This window comes from Chaetodon auriga, chromosome 14 (assembly GCF_051107435.1).
Source record: "Chaetodon auriga isolate fChaAug3 chromosome 14, fChaAug3.hap1, whole genome shotgun sequence".
Taxonomy (NCBI): domain Eukaryota; kingdom Metazoa; phylum Chordata; class Actinopteri; order Chaetodontiformes; family Chaetodontidae; genus Chaetodon; species Chaetodon auriga.
This window is the reverse complement of record NC_135087.1, coordinates 26,203,495-26,227,444: the sequence shown is the minus strand read 5'-3', so window position 1 is coordinate 26,227,444 and position 23,950 is coordinate 26,203,495. Positions and strand designations below refer to the sequence as shown.

The following is a 23,950-nucleotide window of genomic DNA, read 5'->3' as shown; positions in this document are numbered from 1 at the left end:
ATCACCAATGAAAGAGTTATTTAAAGCTGCAGTGCTAAAGTTCAGTCAAATTGGCAAACTATTAAAAAACAATAACCACAGACTTCATCACTCAGGTGTCTTCAAAACCCCAGGCATGGGGTATGTCTCATACCCCATGCCACCTCTTTAGACCAGCCAGCCAGTGGTATGGTTAAACACATAGTAGAAATCACAGACCATCTGGTACCTGTCTTAGTAATCTTAAATTTTCCAATGTTCAGCCACTGTCTCCTTTCCTGTCACAGAATCCCTACAGCTGAAATTAGCTCTTCTTAATGTCAGATCATTGGGTAACAAATCCTTTTTGATTAATGATCTGATAATTGAAAAGAACTTGCATTTAATGTTTTTAGTTGAAACCTGGCTGAACAGCACTGCTAGTGTGGCAACACTGATAGAAGCTTTTCCTTCTACACAGACTGTGTGTAATGACATTGACATGGGTGAATTCACATCATTTGAATATATTGCTCTTGCCGGAAGCAGAATTCAGTGCTCATCATTAGATTGTGTTGGCCACCAAAATATTCACTGGGAATATTATTCTGCACTATTTACTCAACACTGCCCTGACTCATCTGCAGTACTCTGAATCAAACTGTGAAAAACTTAATTATATCCAATAAGAAAATATCCTGAAGAAAAGCCAGCATTGTTTCTGATGACCTCAGCAATCCTTGTAAGAAAGATGTAGCCATGGGAAAATACTCCAGTATTACATTAGCTGAACTCTGCAAGACTGTTACTGAGTCTGTAACTTGCCCACCTCACATTGACCCTGTATGTACAGCATTTTAAAAGCAGTTGTTTAACAGTGTTTCAAGTGATTTCCTGAGGATTATAAATACATCTCTGCAAACAGGCATCTTCTCAGATGCCTTCAACAGCTGTTGCAAAACCCTTACAACAGAAACCCAAACTACATGGTAATGTACAAACACCAACTGCAAGCCAATAGCCAACCTTCCATTCATCAGTAAGAAATAGGAAAAGATAGTTTTAGTGCAAATTAACTAATTTCTTAAAGATATAATAATAATAATAATAATAATAATAATAATAATAATAATAATAATAATAACAGTCAAAGATAAATAAAATAAAGACCCACCCCCCACCTCTGCCCCGCCCACACACACCCACACGAAGCCACACATAAGATCACAAACTCACACAATCAACACTCACTTTACATCATGATGAAGTACATACTGAGGAAACGCTGTCTTGAATTAAAAAGAAATGAAATAAGGAAACACAGGAGATAAATTTTAAATATTAAAGCAATAATAATAATAATAATAATAATAATAATAATAATTGTATATATATATATATATATATACACAAAATACAATAAAATGAAATAAAATACCTAAAATTGATAAAAATTAAAAATTGAGTTAAAAGCCAGACTAAAAATATGGGTCTTAAGTTTGCTCTTAAAAGTATCAATATTACATGTTGCCCTCAGATCTTCAGGCATGCTATTCCATAAACGGGGGGCATAGTAATAAAAAGATGCCTCACCATATGTTTTGGTTCTAACTTTGGGTACTGTTAAAAGGCCACTTCCAGAGGACCTGAGGACTCTGCTGGGTTCATATGGTAAAAGCAAGTTAGATAAATAAGAAGGAGCAAGACCATTAAGAGTTTTATAAACCAATAAAAGAATTTTAAAATCAATTCTAAAATGCACAGGAAGCCAAGGCAGAGACTTTAAAATTGGTGTAATATGCGCTCTCTTTCTGGTCTTTGTCAGCATTCAAGTGGCTGAGTTTTGAAGTAATTGTAGTTGGAAAATACTCTTTTTAGGGAGACCAGAAAGAAGAGCATTGCAGTAATCAAGCCTGCAGGTAATAAAAGCATGAATAAGTGTCTCTGCATTGCCTTGAGAGAGAAACTGGCGTACTTTGGCAATGTTTTTTAAATGATAAAATGCCTTTCTTGTGACATCCTTTATATGAGCCTCAAAATTCAGTTCTGCATCAAATGTTATGCCAAGATTTATGACTTGTTGACGTGGGCTAAAAGAGACAGCTTGTAGTTTGCTAACCAGTTTCTCTCTCTCTGGTCTCCTGTACCAGTAACTAAAACCTGAGTTGAGTTTTGTCCTGATTGAAGTTCTCTGCCATCCAACATTTAATGTCTGTAATACAGTTAAAAAGGACATCAAGTGGTCCTGTGTCATCAGGAGACACATGTAAAGCTGTGTGTCATCTGCATAGCTGTGAAAGTTGAGGCTGTGCCTCCTGATGACATTTCCAAATGGTAGCATGTATAGGTTAAAAAGGGTTGGACCTAAAATTGACCCCTGGGGAACACAGCATTTCATTTGATAAAAACTAGATGTGTGTTCACCCATGCTGACATAGAATTCCCTGTCAGTGAGATATGATTTGAACCAGTTAAAAACAGTACCAGAAATGCCAATTAAATTTCGGAGTCCGTTTAAAAGAATGGTATGATCTACTGTGTCAAAAGCTGCACTCAAATCTAAAAGCACCAAGACAGACAGCATTTTTGTGTCCATGTTTGACCTAATGTCATTGAAAGTTTTCACTAGTGCTGTCTCTGTGCTGTGATATTTTCTAAAACCAGATTGATATATTTAAGCAGTGTTAGTCAAGGTCATAAAATCATTTAATTGGTTAAAAACAAGTTTTTCTAGGATCTTACTTAAAAATGGCAAGTTGGAAACTGGTCGATGGTTCTCTGGTATTGATGCGTCCAAATTGTTCTTCTTCAAGAGAAGAAGATATAATAATAATAAGAAGAAGAAGAAGAAGAAGAAGAAGAAGAAGAAGAAAAAGAAGAAGAATTTCCCGGAGGAATTTGAGTCAGACTTTAGAACATACCACAGCACTGAAACAGCTTTTACTAAAACCAGTGACCTCAGACTAAAATCTGACTTAAAATGAATAAATAAATAAAGTCTCTATTCTTGTCCTCTTAAACCTAGGTCCAGCACTTCAACTGACCATGATATCTTAATCAATATAGATTGCAAAGTTGGTTGGGCTTTATGTCTGTGTGTTTAACTGGTTTAAAACATACATCAGTGGGAGTACATTTTACATCTGTGTTAAAGCTCATGTGTCTGAGAAACATAACATCTCTTCTGGGGTTGCACAAGGGAATGGCCTTAGTCCATTGCTGTTCTCACTGTACATGTTGCCACTTGGTGGTCAAAACATTGAGAGACTTCAGCCCATTCAAAACTCGACAGCTTTGCTATTAACCAGACCCAAGAGGAGAGAGCAAATTAGTCCAGTTTTAGCTGCTATGCACTGGCTTCCTGTAAAAGTTAGAATTGATTTTTAAGTCCTCTATACGAAGCCTGTAATGGACTTGATTTTATGCAATCTATTTTTTTACCTATGTATTACTATTTTTCTGTGGCTTTATTTTTACTGTCTTTATTTCCATGCTTATTCCATCGTACTTTTACTATTATTATCAAGTGGGCTTTATTCTCCATCTTATTTTACATTAATTTTCTATCCCATTTTTTCTGTTCATTTTATGTCTTCTTTGTGTGAAGCACTTGGTGCATATGATTTCTTTGTTGCAAAGCTCTTTGAACTGCAACACAAATACAGTTTATTGTTATTGTAATAATGCTATATAATACTTCATGAAGCCACATTCTGCATTTTTTGTTACCACACATTTGTATACTAAATCAGGAAGCACTCTGAGTGACCCATAATGGGACACTACACATGTGCTACTTTGATTAGATACATTACTGTGCAGTCTCATCATACCAAACAATTGTGAACTATAGAAATGCAGACACTTTGTGCCTTTGGTTAATGTTATTTATGTTGTATTGCTGTGTGTTTCCCTTAGGTGTGGGCAGCTATACCACCATGGAAGCAGGGCAGCTTGGCTGAGTTTGTGGTGCTGAGTGCCAATGAGGTATTGTTGTTGGTATCTCAATGACTACGTTGTAGCCTTGAGCTAATCTTCTTAGTGCTACAAAAAGATTCTCAGCTTAGAATTGAGGTCTGCTTCTGTCTGTATGGAGTAATTTGTATCAGTTCTGTGTGGTTACTTTCCTTTTTGCAGATTGTGGTTTGTGTCAGTGGCACAGTTAGTCAGCATCATCATCAGCACATTAATTTTTCTTCTTCTAAAATTAAAAGGCAGCCTATCCCTTGTTGCTTATTACTGAAGCATGCAAATGAAAAACTCACTGATTAAGTTTGTGAATACTTGCTAAATCTGGCACAATTGTGCTCTTTCATAATGACTCAGAAGGTGTACTGCTGAATGGTGTTGAGGCAGTTCTATGTTCACAACTGTTTTTATTATGAATGTGTGTTGTGCTAAGGTATCCCACAAACCAAAGTCACTGAGCCACACAGAGGCAGCAGCCATTCCTTATGTAGCAACTACTGCCTGGTCGGCACTGGTTAACACTGGTGGACTCAGTAAGGACAACTGTGCTAAGAAACGGTGAGGGAACATTGACACCGCTACACACACAAATACACAATTCCCACTTGTTGTTAATCCCTGTTAACCCCGAAAAAGCACCCTGTCTTTGATTTAGCCAATTCTTATTATTCCACTCATTCTTTCTAAGATTAACTCCTGTTGGCCTGCTCTGCAATGAGCACGATGTGGTCCAGTTCTCTGGTATTGGCTCAGACGCTCCCTCACACCACAGTGAACTCTAAACACTAAAGCTCAGAGTGCATTTGACATTAATCCTAATGAGGGAGAGCCTATGCAAAAATAGTGTATGAAATATTTTCGACAAATTTGTTGAACATGTATGCATCTCCTCTTTCCTACAGGATTTTGATCCTTGGAGGATCCGGGGGAGTGGGAACATTTGCAATACAGGTATGGATGAGGCGGAGGAGGTTGATAGCCAAGCTGCATTTTTTACACATCATGTCATTATGTAACACAACAGCCTACTTTATATATACACCTACTCTATGGTAGCAGTCTAAAGAAAAACAAGAACACTGATCATGTGGTGTCAGTGGTGTTATAAAAAGTCTGTTTGGCCAGTCAGGTCACTTTTGCCATGTGATGTGATCATTGTGAACAGATGCTGAAGGCTTGGAGAGCCCATGTGACTGTTACCTGCTCCCAGAATGCTGAATGGTTTGTAAGGGGTCTGGGGGCAGACTATGTGGTGGACTACACTGCTGGCCCTGTTGAGGAGCGGCTCAGTACACTGGAGAAGTGAGAGAATCCCACACACACACACACGTCATGTTTGTATTTAATTGGAGTTGGCTCGTGTATGTATCAATGATTCGTTACAAAGGCAGCCCAGTCCCTTTAACTACAGTCAGCTCATTCATGTGGGAAAACTGAGCCCTTTCATTGTCTAGCAAACTTAATCACACTCAGATTAATCGCTCTCTCCATTTCAGTAATCTGCCCGACCATCCTTTCTATACCTCAGATTCTCCCTTTCATTTACTTTGTCTTTTATGCCCAGTGACCCCACATGTATGTATTTTAGCTTGTGTCTCTTGTTTTCACAAACCCTACCCTTCTTCACCTCAAGATTTGACCTGATCCTCGATAATGTTGGGGGGGACACAGAACGTTGGGCGTTGAATCTGCTTAAGCCTTGGTGTGGTGCCAAGTATGTCACCCTTGTAACACCGTTCCTCAAGAACACTGACAGGCTGGGCATTGCTGATGGAATGATGCAGAGTGCTGCCACAGTGGCCACCAAAGCCCTCAAGGTAATCATGGCAGAATAACATGGATACAGTTTCATTAATTACATTAGTGGTTCCCAGACTTTTTCTGCAGCACCCCCACCAACAAGTACATGAAAAAGTAACACCTCTACTTGAAGTGACTGGTTACACCTAAAGCCAAATTTGTGTCCCTTTTTATTAGTTTGGGGTAGTTTAGGATTATGTTTTACATGAATTACCTGGAGAAGTATAGTTATTATACTATATGTGTATAGTAGCAAAGTAAGGATAGTTATGCCTATTTCTAGTTCTGTGGATGGAACACACATTTACTGTTTGGGAGTTAAATCAGTGACTAACAAGTACACATAACTGCTCTATGGTAAATCCAAGTGATTAGAACATAATGAATGGGAAATGTCAGAAAGTTGTTCCAATGTGTTGCGTCATACTGAGCTAAAAATGCAAACTAAACTGATAAGGGGATGAGGTACAGGTGGAGAAGCTCAGGGGAGAGGAATGATGTAAATGTATCAGGAGAACAGGAAAGGAGCTGATTGGCTGGGGAAAACACTGTTAACAGGGCAGGGCTAACAAGGCAGATGCAGGGCAGGTGTGGGGAGAAAGTGTGGAGCAAGAAGCAGGCTGGGGAGGAACACAGGTACAGAGGAGGCATTACCATTTAGATAATAGGATTAAAACTATAGTGGCAGATGCATATTTGCATTGTACTATACTCCTCTGCTAGTCACTAAATTTATTCCTTTCCAGTATATAAAAAAAGTGTTCAGTTTATTCAACTGATCCTTAACCATATTCTTCTTCTTGCTTCTGTATATATAACCAAATAGAACAAATAGTGTCTTGTATGGTGATGCTGGTGCCTTGAAATGTTGACTCTATTACTATTTTCATAGAAATGCCATGAATAGCCATTTGGCCATTCATTTGAGCTCCCTTAATGGAATTGTGAAAGGCTGAGCAATTTTTTTAACATGGTCACATATTGTGCTTCAGACTAGGACAGGTGCACTTCCACAATAAAGATGTAATTTACAGCAGCATTTTCTCTTATTAGCACCCACACCGTCCCCGTCATAACTAGAGTTGGGCACAGATTATTGATGCTGATGCAGCAAACATGTCTTTTTCCAGTTGCTGATGCATTGTGTCTGTGTTAACTGGATTTGTCAGTCGAGAATTAACAAGGTGTTGGTTGGATAGTTCTTTTATAGAGCTGATTTGGAAATACATTTACATTAGAATGATGACACTTCTAAGTAAAAGAATAGGACGGAATGTACCTTGTGGGTTTATGGAGAGGAAGCAAAAAACGACTACTGCACTGTACATCTCCTTGTTCACTCACACACTGTGCACTTTGCTAGTAATAGGAAAACTAGACTGCTGACAGCTAACTTGGTTATCACACTGTCCTAATTTCTAAATAGGCCTGAAGGAAGCATGTTAAGTTACTGCTTTATATTGAAAATCCCTACAACCCCTATATACACTACACGAACATGCACACTCATACACACACACAGGAACAAATGTAGCAAAAGACAGAGTCAATTATTTCTCTTTTTGTCGTGAGTTGCAAGGAATCCTACCCAGTTAGGTTTAGGTTAAGGTTAGGGTAAGGGTTAGGCTTACTTGGAGCCTGTACTGAACAACTGCTGAGGCCAATACTACAGGGAGAAAATACTGTATAAGCAATAATCTGTAGACAGTGTTTTACTCTGAGACTGTCTAAAACACAAGCCATTTTACAAGCGTTCAACTGCCCAGAAAAGGCAACCATACAAATCAAACAAGAATGGAGATAATAGGCAACCTAACCACCATTATTTATATGAAAAAAATTGGATGCAGCTCTACCCAATCTATGTTGCATTATCTGATTTTCTGTGCAGATAAGTAGGTACCACTCTAACACTCATTTTAAAGTTTGAATACACATCTAAGAAACACAAACTCATTTTATCTTTTTAAAGTTACATAGTCTTGCTTTAAAGCAAGATTAACTAACATTTATGAAGACAAACAATTCTAATACCCCCCCACACACTGGAAAGCACACTAGCCAGGGCTATAGACCTAAAGTTATCATGATGATTAATTTATCTGTTGTGACAGGAACTGACAGCTATGAGATAATAATGTTGGGGTGAATGTTGTGAAGTAGGAAGAAAGTAAAATAAATGATGAGGAGAAGAAATATTTGCTAAGTATATTTTAGATGTTCAGCAGGAACCAGACCAATTCACCAAGTCTTTTTATCTAGCATCTTACACAGCCTCAGACCTTACTACTGTATCTTACACTGCCAAGTTCACATCAACAGTAAAGCTTTTTTGTGTGTGTGTGTGTTTTTTGTGTATGCACACAATTACACAAGTTGCAATTATCCTTGTATTCAAGCCTTCTCTCTCATTCTGTTTCCTGGTAGCACCTAGTCAAAGGAGTTCACTACCGCTGGGGATTTTTTTCACCCAGTGGTCCTGCATTGGATGAAGTAAGGGAAATGGTGGATGCTGGACAGGTATGGTCCCAGATGTATTCTCTAGTCTGTTCAGGGACTGACAATGAACTGACTTTTGCTTCTTCTAGATTTTTTTCTTTCTTTCTAACCCTTTCTTTACATACACACTAGAAAAGCCTTATGATCATTTTTGCCCTCACTGATATTGTAATTCATAATAGTTGAGAAGGCTTGATGAGCTCTGCTCAGCCATCCTCTATCTACTCTCTATCAGATCCAGGCTGTGGTGGAGGAGACTTTCAACTTTTCCCAGGTTCCTGAGGCCATCACAAAGGTGGAAAATGGTCATGCTCGAGGAAAAACTGTGGTCCAGATCAGCAAAGGGGGAGATGACTAAAAGCACTGGCACTTAGAAACTGTGTGTTTTTAGATGACTGTGTATGTAAGCACTTCAGCACTTCAGCTTATGCTTGAAAATGTTTGGCATTTTTATATTGGCTTATGTTAGAAAAATAAATAAGCTGATAAAAGTAATCATGTAAGCACTGACAATTTATTCATTCATCTTCTATACCGACTATCCCTTTCGGGGTGCTGGAGCCTATCCCAGCTGTCAACGGGCGAGAGGTGGGGTACAACCTGAAACGATCGGCAGTCGATTGCAACATATAGAGACAGACAACGCTCGCACTCACACCTAAGGACAATTACTAGAGTATGTGAGCATGTTTTTGGTCTGTGGGAGGAAGCCAGAGTGCCCGGAGAGAACCCACGCATGCACGGGAAGAACATGCAAACTTCACACAGAAAGGCCCTGCCCGACCCGGGGATCGAAACGGCGTCCTTCTTGCTGTGAGGCACGCACACTACCTGCTGCACTACTGCCCGTGAACATGTTTGAATGTTGTTAAGGCCTTAAAAAAATAGACATCAAAACTGGCTACTTTTTGCGGCATACTGTAAAAGTTGGTTGTTGTCATGGAAACATTGTTGCTTCCCTGAAGCGGAGAGATATGCTGTGATAAGGCTTTTTAGAATAGTAGCTGTGGTATACGCTCATTATATCACAGTTAACAGCCGAATTTCACCTTTCCGTTTTATGAAGAAGAAGAATCAGAGGGACAATCCCCTTTATTGGTCACACAGATACATGCATCATGCCCAACACGCCATGCACTGGTGAAATTTAACTTCCGCCTTTAACCCATCCTGGTCGTCCTTCCTCTGCGGCAGACCAGGAGCGGTGGGCTGCCATCCAACCGGCGCCCGGGGACCCAGTTCCTTGTGTCACCATTGGTCAGGTGGTGATCTTCTTGCATGTTTTTAGTGGGGGTATATTTTTATGGAGGATACCCCAGGCTAACACGGGGAGAACATGCAAACTCCACACAGAAAGGCCTTTTTCCTCAAGCAGCAGGCACCGAAGGCATGGTGGAGGACACACCCCCGGTGCCCGCAGCGAGAATCGAACCCGGGACCTTCTTGCTGACCCGGGACCTTCTTGCTGTGAGGCGACAGTGTTGCCACCATGCCACCGTGCCATTATAAATACAGGATATACAGTAAACACATTTGTTTTTGTTTTTTTTAAATCTTGCTAATGTGGTTTGGCTATGACAATGGATATATTGCTATGTGTTTATACATTTGGGTTACACTACACTACTGTACCGTACTGAGAGCAAGCTCTGACGGATTTGCTGAAAGGAGGTTGTTTACGATGATGGAAGCCACTGAGAGACTTCAGCCAGGGGGAAACGAATCTCAATCAGAACTTAGCTCTTTTAGACCATAGGGTAAGCAGATCTGTAGTCTTGCCAGGCTAAGGTATCAGGTATGGGGTCAGGTTCAGATGAGGTCAGATGCTGAAAAACACTGAAGAAGAACACTGGAGAGTCAAGCATGAGCAATTGACAACTGGGAACTGAATGGTGGTGACTGGGCTCCTTTTATAGTTAGACTGATGAAGCTGATGGAAAACAGGTGTGCAGGTGCGCAGAGAGGCGTTGCTGAGCAGCAGCAGGTAAAAACTGGCCTGGGTGTGACAAAAAGACATACTTGGTCATGGTCAGTTGTATATGTGTATATGAGAAAGAGAAAGACCTTTGATGTGTCGCTATCATACAGTATACAGTATTTCTATACGGCTAATAATGGACTTGATAACTGCCAGTGAATGTGACTGCTACTTCAGCTTGATATATTGCTGACCTTTTAGAACAAGCTTAACTGCTCAGTTTGTCCTCCATAGTGTAAATGTTAATACTACTACTACTACTACTACTACTACTACTAATAATAATAATAATAAAATTAAGGGTCCACATAAAGTGGCTGGACAAAATTATGTATCCAAAATAATTAAGCCCTGCAGTGCATACTTATTTTATCCAAGTTTATGATGTTCAAGTTTGCTTGAGAGATGTTGCTAAAACTTCAGTACATGGTGCTCTTTTGAATAGTTTTATACTGTAAGTTCATGGTCATATCATTTCTCCCTCATGTATTTCAGATGTAGGAGACTAGAAATGGGAGGAAAACTGTTTTTACTCTGCTGGCTTGTGGTTTGGTTTGTACACATTTTTATTTAATTTAATGTGGTGATGAAACACGTTATTTTGTGCCAAAAATCAAAATACAAAATCAAGTGGTCAAGTGGATCATACCACGTGGTTTGTGCCCCAAGTAGCTTGCAAGTAAAGTGAAAGTAATTCCACCCGCGAATCCATGGAAGATGAAACAAGTCACATGACTGTCAGAGAAATTATTCTTATTTTCACAGCAGCAGGTAAATAAAACCTAAAGACAATGTTTTATTTTGAAAATAAAGAAGAAAACACAAGAAAAAAAATCATATTCTTATTTTCATGTGTAACAATCTTCTCTCAAGTTCACATATTTACAATTAACAGTAGGCAGAATTATAATGGCAGTTCTGCTTTGAAATTTAAACTCAAATCTATACACTTGATGATTTTGAACCTACTGCAGTTAAGTACAGTTTGTGTAAAATCTTAAAAAGATATCAAAACTTAACAATTGATAATTTTTGATTTACAGTAATTACGAAAAGAAAACATTCCTAGTTTCCAGAAATCTTTGAAGTGTATGCATATCGGACTTCACACTGCACCATTTACCAACATTTTGATCTGAAAGCAGATATGTAGTAGAAAAGTACCATAAAGTATGCATCAGTGAAACAGGGCTGAGTACATGCTGTGACAACATAGAGAGAGGTGGATGGAGTCTTTGCTTTAGTGTTCAAAATCAAGTGGCTAAAAATAAGCAATACTTTAGCACTACTCATTCATTTTGAAAAAGAGAAAACACTATTCGACCAAACACTATGTGAGTGCATATTTTTCAAAGTTTGATTAACAGTAATAACGTTGATCCAGTCAATGGTTACCCACATTACCAAGAGTACACAAGAGTCAAAATACTAGAAAAGAGTGCAGTGCGAAACCCCCACTGGGCCCATCTCCGTGATATGGACCTGCATGACAGGGTAGGGCTGGCTGCCCTGGCAGAGCTGCGGTAGGGGGCTACAATATGAGGACCACTGCAGAGTTGAGGCTCATTAGATCACAGGATCTCCAAAGTCCACCTTTGGTTAAATTTTTTATCATCAAAAATGTTGAGGATCATCTGGTTCTTATCATACTGATGACCGCCTAGGAAGCAAACACAATACAAGTCAGTTTTGTACTATAGAACATTCTGAACGAAGCTGGTCATTCAGGAATTAAAATAATAAAACCCTATTATCGAGCAGCAATTGCATTACAGAGGTCAAAACAGAATGTTCTGATTGCAACTAGCCAGATATTTTCAACCATTGCATCTCTCCAGTACACCAAGAGATGGAAACATTCGATCAGGACTGAGTCCCACAGTGAGATGTACCACTCTGGGTAGTTGAACCATTTTAATTTATTCCACAAGACTTAACTTGACAAAGATACAGTGTGTCTGAAGTTAAGACAAAGCAACCTGACCTTTCACATCCAAGACCAGGTCAGGTTTGAGATGGCAGCGCACCAGGCCATCATGGGTGATGTTCCACAGTTGGTTGTTTTTGCCTTGCTCTGGGGAAACACAGAGCCTGCTGCCCACCATCACCACACTCCCTGTGGTCTGCAGGCAACAGTCCTCCACCAGCTGAAGACATTGAGGACATGGTGGATGAGAATGAAGATGCATTAGTAAGTACCACTTAATTTTCCTTCTTGCTGAAAATCCAGTTGAACTTGTCATTATATTGTGGCAAACAGGTTGCCATCATAATATCAAAAGAAGCCTGCTCACAAAACAGTACAAAAGACAAACTACACAACAAAGTTCTCACAGGGTGCATGTCTGTCTTTGCTGATTTAATCCTGTAAAGGTGTTATTTCATTATAGAAAATATAAAATAAAAAAATTAAAAATTGCAATGTAAAGAAATCCTTAAAAAACTAAAAAAAACAAACAAACAAACAAAAAAGTAAGCACTGGATCCATACTTATCTTTCCACCAAGCTACATTTGTTGGAAAGTTTTGAGATATCCTGCTAACAGGCATAAATGCACAACCTCTTAGCAGGGGTTGCAAGTCTGTTGAGAATACATTTTTTCCTACAGTGTTGTCTGATCTTGGTATAATGCCGTACCTTGCAGGTAAGCTGCCCGTTCCGATAGAGCCAGACCTGCTCTACCCCTCCTGTCTCCTCCACAGCCTGAACCCTCATTAGCTTGATGTCATCCAAAGTTCCTGTCAGGGACATCATGCATCCTGTCTCCCTGTTCCGCAGACGGAAGTACATCTGCCTCTGTTGGAAGGAAACATGCAAAACTACATGGTGAAATGTGATCTATGAATATATGTCAAGGTCATTTACAATTAGGTGTTTGACTTGCTGTATTTATTAGTGTGGCAGCATTTACTTGGTGTTTTATTTATCTTATATTTCAACTCATTTTTAAATTCTTTTCTGGGTGACAACTGAAAATAGACAGAGACACTAACTTGATGTATGAGACAACGTCCTACAACAATTTTTGAAGGGCTAATATCCTTCCTCCCATACCTGGAGTAATGGACGTAGTGATCCTACTCGTTGCAAGCCACTGAACTTGTGCAAATCATTCACTTCACTTGGCTGAAGAAGCAACTGTCGACCACAGTAGTTACTACCTTCATACAACACCCACCTGGGGAGAAGGCAATCAGCCATGTGTTACCTCAGCTTCACAGACTTGCATGATATAGAAAAAAAAATTACAATTGTTGGACAGTCTATATTTGCATTAAAGCTGAACAGGATTTATAGTTTTAACATATTTAATTTACTTCCTCACAAATCTTTTGCAGGAACATGAATATTTAATGTGTCCATGTTTGTTTGTATGTTGCCACTGAAGCCTTCTGCATTTCCTCCACTCATCAGTGGCTAAGAGATTGGATAAAGAATGGTTAGATAAAAATTGCGCTAATTTAAATATGTATTTACATCTCCATCCATAACAAGTTTTACTACATAAATCTAAGGTACATACATAGACACAACTTAACAGTTGAAGATTTACACAATCAACAGTTTGTGTGGTTGATTATTCAAAATTGTAAAATGTATTCAGATAATCATGTTTTAAAACAACTTTAACATCACTATAATAACCCCAATTTTGCTGTGTTTTGGTATTGTTGAGTTTTGTTGTGCATTTTATGAGTTGGGATTAGGTTTTTAATTCTGGTGGTTTGATTGCTATTGATGTGGCTTCTAATCTGTTTACATTATGGACTGTGCTTTCAAAGACACTAAAAAGATAGCAGCGGCAATTTTAAGGTAGTGACCTACATTCCTCCCTCCACCACCAGGGAGTGTATGTGTATGTCCAGGCCTGCCTGCAGCAGGTTCAAAGCTCCATTTGTCAACACCACTCTGCGACCTCTACAGCCCACCTTACTGAACAAGATGATGGAGGGCAAAGAAAGCTCCTGAAAAAGGAGACCAGAGAGTTGAATTCATTATTAGTCTCATCCACAATGACTTCCAATGATTCCTTTATCACCAACAAAGCCGAGTGAAAGTCACAAAGGCCCCAAAAGTAGTTTTTGAATCACACACATAAACATTTCTTACATGTCCCACAGTCTGTATGGAGCGGATGGTAGAGTCTGAGGACTGGAAGCCCATGGCCTCTGTGTTGGGATATTCCCCTTTCTCCAACACATACATATTCTCTGTGAACTGGGCTCCTTCATATGCAACCCAGCTAACACACAAAGATACACGCACACAAGTACATACGTTATTGTTGTCATTTTGTTCTTTAAGTTAGTTTCATACAACCAACTTCACGGCAAGTGTTGCTGAGTTTATTCAGTTTATTAATTTTCTAACATGTAAGTTAACTAATAAATAGGTTTTCATCTGGCGAAAGCATTTTTTTTTTTTTTGCTTGGTACAAAAAAAAAAAAAAAAAAAAAAGATTAGTTTGAAATTTTTCAGCCAGCCATGCCATCATGCAGGCCATCTCTATAATGTCACTGACAGTTCCAGGGAGTACTTAGTGAGAATTCAGTTGTGCCTACCTGCCAGCCAGCACCTTACAGGACCTGGATATGAACCCCTCATCCAGTGCTGCTGCACTGCCCTCCAGAGCTACCACCCTTCCCTGGAAGTCTGGCTCAGAATACAGCTGCACCTGAAACATGCATACAAACAGAACTTGTTCTGACCTGGTCAGAACAGACAACCAAGATGGTTGAGGAAAAATGGGTTAATATTGAGAAAAAAAAAAAAAAAACCTGGAATACAGAGTTGATACCTTGAATTTTGTTGTTCCCATCAGTGTGTCCTATAGAACAGACATGAGGTAGGCATTAACATCAACTGTACATTTTAAATTATATTTACTTAATAGATCACAGTGGCAGACACTATTTCTTGGAACACTCCTGTAGCAGAACTGGTCTGTAGCTGACCCTCTTCTAACCTCTTTGCATTGCTCAGGAGAAGTGTAGTGATAAAACAATCAGACTTTTAAGAGTTATTGACCATCTGGAAGGTTCACAGAAAGGTGTGAACCCAGGCAGAGACAGGATGTCTGGTTGAGAGACCTCTTATCACACTCTTTCAGGGCAACAAGAGTCACTGACAACACTTTTACTTCTAATTTACATTTGGTCAAGACGTTCTCATGGAGGTGCTAACTCTTTCTTGATAGCCCATGGGAGTTAAGGACAATAAAACTGCCTGGATGGACGAATGCCATGTCTCAAAGGAATCTTCAAACCAGATAATGCTGATGGGTTGTAAATTGAACATTCCTGAAGCAAACTGTTCTGTATGTCTGTGTGCCTTTTGCTTTACCTACCAAATTAACCAAATCTCTATGTTTGATTTAACTGTAGATGTTATTACATTGCTCAGCTCGTGAGCTGCACAATAACAATGCTTTCCCGGTCTTTCTAACTTACAGAATGACGAAACTGTGAATTAAACTATTTCTAAGGTTTTCTCTGAGTTTCTACCATGTAACCATACTACCATCTAGAGGTTCATAGCGGTTAGGTTGAATGTGCTTAGCGGGAGACATTTATTAATAAGTAACCGTAATAGCGATAATCATTTCGGCAAATATAGTCTGCCCTTCTTTATTCCTTCATCATATTAAAGTTGTTATACCCTTAGTCATCATGTTTATTAGGACTAGTGTTAGAAAATGTTACCATGTTCATTGTTTAATGTTGTCGTTATTCATAAGAATTGCCTAACGCATGTAGCGAACGCGCATGTTGTTGTTGAAGTGCCACTGAAAATTGATCATTTAAAATATATTCGATTGACCATAGTGAGAAGCAGATGAGTCCCTCGTATGAATCATTAATTAATTCTCGCTCTGTAGGATGAAATCACGTTGCGCGTCTGCGAACCATCCTACATGCGTGACGTCCTATTGATTAGACACGCCCTGGAGCGATGAAAAGGTTAGTCGCGCATCGCGGACTTTAGTTCAGTTTTAGTTTTTCTTTTCGTTTAGTTTAGTTCAGTTTTCTTTTTAGTTTTTAGTTCTAGTTTTGTCTCCTTTTTCGTTCAGTTAAGTTTTCTTTTTCGTCTTGTTCAGTTTTCCTTTTCGTCTTGTTCTAGTTCTTGTTTTTCCTTTCTTTTAGTTAATCTAGATTTAGTTAATCTAATTATTTTCAAGTATTTTCCGCTCCGTCGTTTTCTCAGTCTTTTTGGTGCTGCTCACTACACAGAGTGGCCTGATTTAATTCTGCAGAAAACGCACTTTTCTAATCTTCGTGAAACTTTCATTTTTGCTCGCCACGCCAAGCCGCATAATTCCTATTTTTGTTGTTAAAGTCTAGTCACGTAATAATAACTTTGGAGACATTTTCGACCGGCCATCAAAGAATTTCTCAATCTTATTATTAGTAATCAAAAGCCTTGCCAAACGGCCAACAACTAGCTGACCGCACCGAAGACCTGTAGCCTGCTGCTGACCCGCTGGTCCGGGTTAAAGAACCATCCGAAGCCGTTCCTCGTCTGTAACCGACACCGAAGACCCTCAGCTCCCGAGACATCCCACCAGCTCTCATCAGCGGTTCGCTTGATTCGTCCTGCAGACTGCTGTATGGGCCAGAGTGACTGACAACCGGAGCCTCTTCGTGTTAGTTCGGAGCAGACCTCTACAGGAACATCGCTGACAAAGTAGGCATATTTAAGCGGTTTTGAATAAGAGTTGGTCCGTGAGGTTGAGATATTGTTAATTTGTCTAAATTCTCTAAATCGTTCATTCAACAAATTAACTTCACATTCGCGTCCCCATTTCCCTTTAAAACCTACTTCTCACTATCGCCAAACTCATTTTACCATCCTCTTGCCATAAGTTCCTCTGTGCAGTGTTTGTGTTAATTTACCTCATCCATATAATCTTTTACATTATCCATGATTCATATTCATTTCATTATTGTGTTTAATAAATAATCTTTTGCATACAAGTCGTTGTCAGACGGTGTCCTTTTAAGCTGAATATGAGCAATCCCTGTACTGAGAGTTTACGCCTTAGATTATCAGACTGATCTACTGTTGATTCATTCGTTCACTACATCAGCTTTAACAGATATAATATACAAAATCCTTCGTAGCTGACGAAGGTTGGTGCCCCTAGTAATATTAACGAATGTAACATTAATTTAGAGGTAATTCCTCTACACTCCATATCAAAAAACCTAAGAAGTCACACCCTGTTTTAACTGATCGCACAGTTCATTTCTTACATGGAAAATGGGTTGTATGGATGAGATCTTGAAGTTCAGGGCTCCCCAGTCCTCTGGACTTGCATACAGACCTTTCTCCAGGACATAGAGTTCTCCACTGAATCCAGGCTTCTCAAAGCCCACCCACCTTAACACCACAGTAACAGAGGAATTCATGAGAACAGATACAGGTGAAGCTGTCTCTTCATTATGTATTGACCTGTATACCATTATTAGAAAAAGAAGAAATTCATGCTTCTGAAAGGCGGTAAAACAATTCAACAGGTGAGACAGATGTGAAGCAAATGGTGGGATGTTACATAAACCTGTTCAGGAAGGTTAAACAAATTCACTCAGCTCAAAGGTGCAGTGGCTGACGGACAAAAATCTGTTAACTAAAATATGTGTGCCATGTTTTAAAAGGTATTATTTCATTCATCTTCTATACCCGCGCATCCCATTTCGGGGTTGCGGGGGGCTGGAGCCTATCCCAGCTAGCAATGGTCGCAGGGCTACATACACAGACACACAGACAGACAACTCACACACACCTACGGACAATTTAGAGACCAATTAACCTAATGAGCATGTTTTTGGTCTGTGGGAGGAAGTCTCCGGGAGTGCCCAGAGAGAAGCCACGCATGCACGGGAAGAACATGCAAACTTCACACAGAAAGGCCCTGCGAACCAGCAACCTTCTTGCTGTGAGGCACGCGCACTACCTGCTGCGCCACCGTGCCGCCCAAAAGGTATTATTTAAGATACATTTTTTATATCTTTATTATAACTTCACAAAATGTGAAGCATGCACTGTACTAGGATCAAGGCCTCTTTTTCTTTGCTGAAACTAAAAAACTGACTCTTTGTATTCATATGATCAGTGTAAATATTTGCCATTGCCATTGTTTTTTTCATCCTTTGCCAAACATGACCTATCAATTAACCAATGATCCATCACACTAGATTATTTATTAACAGTTGGGATACAGTGTAAAATGTAAATAGAAACAGAATCACATATCAAATATTGAAACAGAAATTTGATTGTTTTTTGAAAATTATATCCTCAGTTAGAATTTGATGCCAGCAACACGTTTTACTAAAAGTTGGGACAGTGGCAACAAAAGACTGGAAAACTCTTATAGAAAACAACTGATGGAATATCTTACAATTAATTAGGTGAAATGGCAACAGGTTTGCAACATGATTAGGTATAAGTCTTTATTCACTCTAAGTGAATACGGTGGTCTCTGGGGCAATACTGGATTGTGCCCTATGGGTAGATAAGACAGTGAGATCACATCCATGAGAATACATTCTGAGGTGGCTGTGAAATGCTTGCGTTGGTGTAATCAAGACCTGCATTTTGTTGTCTCTGTGTTGCACTCTGACAAAGACAATGAAGTTGAATCTGATCTGATTTAATCTAAGCCTGTGGTGTATCAGTATCTGAAGAGAAGGAAAAAAATTCTGTTGTATCTGAGAACCATAGAAAGCAGGGACAGAGGGCAGAGTCGAAGAGTTCTTTTACAGCTTAATCCTAACAGACTTACCTAGATTTTAATATTTTATTGTGTGTTTTATGCATTTTCTTTATTTTTATTTTCATCCATCTTATTTTACATTCACTTTTTATGTGTTTTTACGTCCATTCTGTTTTTTTATGTAAAGCACTCACTTTTATTTCTTGTAAATCACTTTGAGCTGCAATTCCTGTATGAAAGGTGCAATACAAATAAATTTAATAATAATAATAATAATAATAATAATAATAATAATAATAATAACAATAATAATAATAATAATAATAAAGAGCATCTCTGTGATAGACTGTGCTGCCATATAGTGCAACAAGAATAAGTTTCTCAATGTAAAAGTGATCTTCGGGCCCTCAGATGGCATTGCATTGAAAACAGATACGAGGTCTGGGCTCAGCAACACTTCCAAAAACCTCTGTTTGAGAACACATTTTGTTGCTGCATCCGCAAACTCAAGTTGGAACTCTACCATGCAGAGAGGAAACTGTATATAAATCAGATCCAGAAACGCTGCTGCCTTCTGTGGTCCTGACCTCATTTAAGATGGACTGAAGCAAAGTTGAAGACTGTCCTGTGGTATGACGGGTCAAAATTTGAAATTCTTTTTGGAAATCATCGACACCACATTCCAGGCTGAAGAGGAGAGCGATCATCCACCTTGTAGTCAGTGCACAGTTCAAAAGCCAGCATCCGAGACAATGTCAAGCCACATTCTGCACATATTACAACCGCATGGTTCGGTAGTAAAAGGGTCTGTGCCTTGTCACCCACCGAAAATGTTTGTCAAATCATATATAAAGCCAGAATGGGAAAACATTCCACTTTCAAAATTACAGCAATTGGTCTCCTCATTTCCCAAACGCTTACAGAGTATCGTTAAAAGAGGAGGTGATGCAATAGAGTTGCAAACATGACCCTGTCCCAACTTTCTTGAAACGTGTAGCTGACATCATTTTCTAAACGAGGTTATCATTTTTAAAAACAATAAAATTTGTCAGTGTCAACACTTTCAATTAAATATGGTGTCTCAGTGTTTTACAAATCACCACACTCTGTTTCTATTTACATTTTACACAGTGTCCTAATTTTCTTGGAAACAGAGTTGTATGTGTACACAGTGACAAAACACTTTTAGTATGTCTAGAAGGTCAGAAGTAGCCTTTATAAATGCTACAAGGGTGTGAACAACACCCAGTCAAAATGTTTCCCTTAAAGTTACCATTTGTTTTTGTTTTTGTTTTTGTTTTTTTAACAGAAACTGTTTAACTTACACTCCACTCATGACGTTGACAGACTGAGTTTTGACACCATAGTCAACATCCTCCATGTTGACAACGGGACCCAACAAGTCTACTTTGAGCCCCAGCTCATCAAAGTGCCGCTCACTGAACAGTTTAACATGGGGTGACAGGAAATCCTTGGAAAGATAATGACAAAGTAAAATGATTAGAAAGTGAAAGGCCAGTTCAGTTCATTTCAACTCCCATCTGTCCAGGGAAACAACTCAGCTACACATGAAGTTCAGTCTTTAGTGTTTCTGGTTAATTTAGAATCAACAGAGGCAGAGTTGGCACTGTTGAAATGACCTGTGAACTGTGAAAGGTGGAGTGCAGCACAGCAATCAGCACTTAGTGCCAAAGATGGAGGACCATCAAGCAACAAATCTCACAGATTATGATTGCGGGTGGTACTTACTGTGCATACAGGCCGAAGTGACAGGAGCCTGTCATCGGATCCTCCCCAGTCACTGCAATGAGGATACTCGCCCTCCTCCAGGATGTACTGCTGGCCTTCAAAGTTTGCCTCTTGATAGCCCACCCAGCTACAAGGACAAAACAAAGAAATATTACTAAAAATTCACAACTTGTGCTTCAACCTTATTTGATTCTATGAAGACAAAATATCCTGATGGTTGGCTACCTCCCAAACAAAGATGATTAGCAAATGCATATTCTGCTGCTGCTGCTGATCACCCCCTTGCATCGATTGACTCAAACAGATACTTACAGACCACAAAGTATCTTTATAGATCCCACTGTAGATATTCTTTTCTTGTTATCATCCGGTTTGCCTGTTTTTTCTTCGTCTGTTTTTTCTTGCAAGTTGTACATGTTGTTATCAACCTCTATGCACGCTCCCTCAAAATTGGGCTTCTCAAACACTAAAGCCTGGATGAAAGGAAAGGAAGGAATTAAATACGAGCCTTTGTCAAATACACAGTCCTTAAATGTGAGATCTGTAGAGTTTCTGCCTGATATGTGGTTTTCACTCATTTCTGTCCAACAGTATAACTTGACATATCTCTAGTGCTGTCCCAGGCTATAGACACAATAAACAAGTGTTTGGATATGCTCTTTATTTGTTTGAGCTTTCTTTTTGAGCTGTATCTAGGAAATTTATAGGGCATTTCCATCACAGGAATTTTCCTATGAGACCAAGAAACTTAAGAAGAAATCAGGAACTTATTAACATTAAAAATAAAATAAGGCTTTGTTGTTGGCTTTCCAAACTACTTCTAAAAACAAAGACACACAGAGACAGACAGTGGTTGAGAAAGCTAGTGAGTCAGTGGTAAATGGACTGTATTTATATACTGCTTGTCCAGTCTTACCAACAACTCAAAGCACTTTACAGCATGAGCCACCTGCTCATGTGGGGATTCTGGGTTTTTGGTATTGTTTTTGAGTTTGTGGTGTCTGACTCTCTCTTTTCTATGCCAGTTGGAGGTGTGGCTGGCAGGTGTGTTTAGCTGCAGGCAGCACAGCTGATCGGCAGGCAGCAATTATCTCCACCAGTTTTAAGCTCTGTGTTTCTTGCTCCTGGTTGTCAGATCGTTTTGGTATCTTGTATTCAGCAAGTGAACTCTGTACCCTGTTTGATCCTTCCTGGTGAGGTTTAGCTGCCATGCAGCTGCTGCTTATTTCTGCGACTGTTTTTGTATATTTAGATTCCTGCCTGCCCGCCTCCTTAGTTGTGTACTGTTTAGTTCTTTGGACTCTCTTCACTATCTTGTGTTTTTGTGTTCAATGGTTTTTACCTCCCCTGGGAGAGATTTTTGTTCTGTGCCTTTTTGTTTTTTCTAAATAAAACCGTTAAACAACTCTCTTGTGTTTGTCCTCTGTGCCTTGGCGTTTGAGTCATATTGTTGAGTGGTCTACAGACCTAGCAGCTCATCATGAACAGTAACCATTAACACTCACACAACATTGGAAGCAATTTGGGGTTGAGCATCTAGTAAATATCAGAGTTATGCAACAGTAAATACAAAGAACAGAATGATTCTTCCTCATGTCTGACTTATTTGTCTGATCCTGACAGCTCTTCAGATGCAGGAAACACAGACAGGAATACGCAAAATGGACTAATTTCCTACCTTAGTTCGTACGATTCCATAGTTACCTAGCTACCAAAAGGCTATTAGCTACCAATACCTAACCATATTTTAAATTAACAATATATTTTAGGATAAATGTAAAACTAGACACGTGTACTTTGGAACCCCACAGTGAATAACCTTAACAGTCAGTTTGACAAAAGATTTAAATATACTTTGTCTTTATGAAACTGTGCATCATTATTTAAAACTTTTTAAATTTATTTATTTAAAATGCCTAATTATCTCCAGCCCGCTTCCCCCACCACGCTATGGTGACGTCATCACCAGCCGGCTTCGCCAGCTGCACCTGTGGCTGAAGGGATACTGCCTGACTAAAAGTATCCTGTATGTGGACAATTTTATAGCATTTTTAAACAGGCCTTGCCTTTTTAAACGGGACAATCTCCACCCCAACCAGGAGGGTTCACGGCTTTTATCAGTCAACATTGATCTCACTGTCCTCGTCCTCGTGACTCAATGGTATGACTCACGCACACAGGCCCTCTGCCCCACACTCACCCGCACCCTCACCCACCACGTTTCACCCACACCATACACACCTTTACATCAGTAACCTCCTCTCTGCCACCAAAAACTCAGGACATTCACACCATTAGAACCATCACTTCACACAGACAGTTAAAACCCAGGAGTGTTTTTAGACCCAGCACTGTTTTTAACATTCCTTTAAAACACCATGAAGAGCGCAAGTTCAGCACAGATATCAAATTAGCTGTGCTGAATGTGCGCTCTCTTTTAAACAAATCTTTTATCATAAATGATTTAATTTTAGACAAAAGCTAGATGGTATTCTCCTTACAGAGACATGGCTTGGCACCGATGCACCTGTTGTTCTCACTGAGGCTTCCCCACCAAATTTTAACTTTTTATTCTCTACTGGGGGGGGGGCAAAAAAGGAGGCGGAACTCAGAAATCAGAAATTGCTTTATTGCCAGGTATGATTTTATACACACAAGGAATTTGTTGTGGTGAAGTTGGTGCAGACACATCTACTAAAAATGAAAGTACAAAATATAACAATATAGATATATATACACAAGTCTGTTTTTTGTTTGTTTTTTCCAGAAACACAGTCTGTTGTTTTTTGGGTTTTTTTTCAGAAAAAAATCCAAACTGAGCGTTAATGTAACGCATAGAGTTGTGTGTGTCAATGTGGCAAGATGAGGCAGAGGTGGAGTGTGAAGGGTGTCGGGGGGGTTCCGGGCCTTGTTGATAAGGCAGACGGGAAAAAACTGTTCTTGTGGCGTGAGGTTTTGGTCCTGATGGACCGCAGCCTCCTGCCAGAGGGGAGTGTCTCAAAGAGTTTGTGTCCGGGGTGAGACGGATCGGCCACAATCTTTTCTGCATGCCTCAGGGTCCTGGAGGCGTACAGGTCCTGGAGAGATGGGAGATTGCAGCCAATCACCTTCCATATGGTGATGGAGGAGGTGAGGATGGACTCAATGATGGCTGTGTAGAAGTGCACCATCATTGTCTTTGGCAGGCTGAATTTCTTCAGCTGCCATAGGAAGCTGAAGAAATTCATCAATACATCCTCTGCTGTGCTTTCTTGATGAGGGAGCTGATGTTCGGCTCCCA

The 23,950-nt window shown here is 39.5% G+C and overlaps 2 protein-coding genes across 3 annotated transcripts in view; one reads left to right on the top strand and one right to left on the bottom strand.

Annotated features, from left to right (window-relative positions):
• rtn4ip1 (reticulon 4 interacting protein 1) overlaps nt 1-9,562 on the top strand; it is a 29,451-nt gene extending 19,889 nt beyond the window's left edge. Inside the window, exons 3-9 of the mRNA XM_076748688.1 lie at nt 3,877-3,945; nt 4,361-4,485; nt 4,830-4,878; nt 5,093-5,229; nt 5,561-5,744; nt 8,155-8,247; nt 8,462-9,562. Coding sequence (XP_076604803.1) covers nt 3,877-3,945; nt 4,361-4,485; nt 4,830-4,878; nt 5,093-5,229; nt 5,561-5,744; nt 8,155-8,247; nt 8,462-8,584 — 780 coding nt within the window. The 3' untranslated portion in view covers nt 8,585-9,562. The remainder of the gene's footprint in view (nt 1-3,876; nt 3,946-4,360; nt 4,486-4,829; nt 4,879-5,092; nt 5,230-5,560; nt 5,745-8,154; nt 8,248-8,461) is intronic.
• Nucleotides 9,563-10,755: 1,193 nt separating this feature from the next.
• crybg1a (crystallin beta-gamma domain containing 1a) overlaps nt 10,756-23,950 on the bottom strand; it is a 63,132-nt gene continuing 49,937 nt past the window's right edge. Inside the window, exons 12-23 of one of the 2 annotated variants that reach the window (XM_076748680.1) lie at nt 20,983-21,143; nt 20,671-20,797; nt 20,247-20,392; nt 17,459-17,585; nt 15,004-15,033; nt 14,768-14,880; nt 14,316-14,448; nt 14,031-14,170; nt 13,260-13,383; nt 12,843-13,001; nt 12,189-12,351; nt 10,756-11,864 (exon numbers count right to left, since the gene is read on the bottom strand). In XM_076748680.1, the coding sequence (XP_076604795.1) occupies nt 11,776-11,864; nt 12,189-12,351; nt 12,843-13,001; nt 13,260-13,383; nt 14,031-14,170; nt 14,316-14,448; nt 14,768-14,880; nt 15,004-15,033; nt 17,459-17,585; nt 20,247-20,392; nt 20,671-20,797; nt 20,983-21,143 (1,512 nt within the window). In that variant the 3' untranslated portion in view covers nt 10,756-11,775. Of the gene's footprint in view, nt 11,865-12,188; nt 12,352-12,842; nt 13,002-13,259; nt 13,384-14,030; nt 14,171-14,315; nt 14,449-14,767; nt 14,881-15,003; nt 15,034-17,458; nt 17,586-20,246; nt 20,393-20,670; nt 20,798-20,982; nt 21,144-23,950 lie in introns of those variants that run through there. The other variant, XR_013078152.1, reaches the window with a different exon arrangement.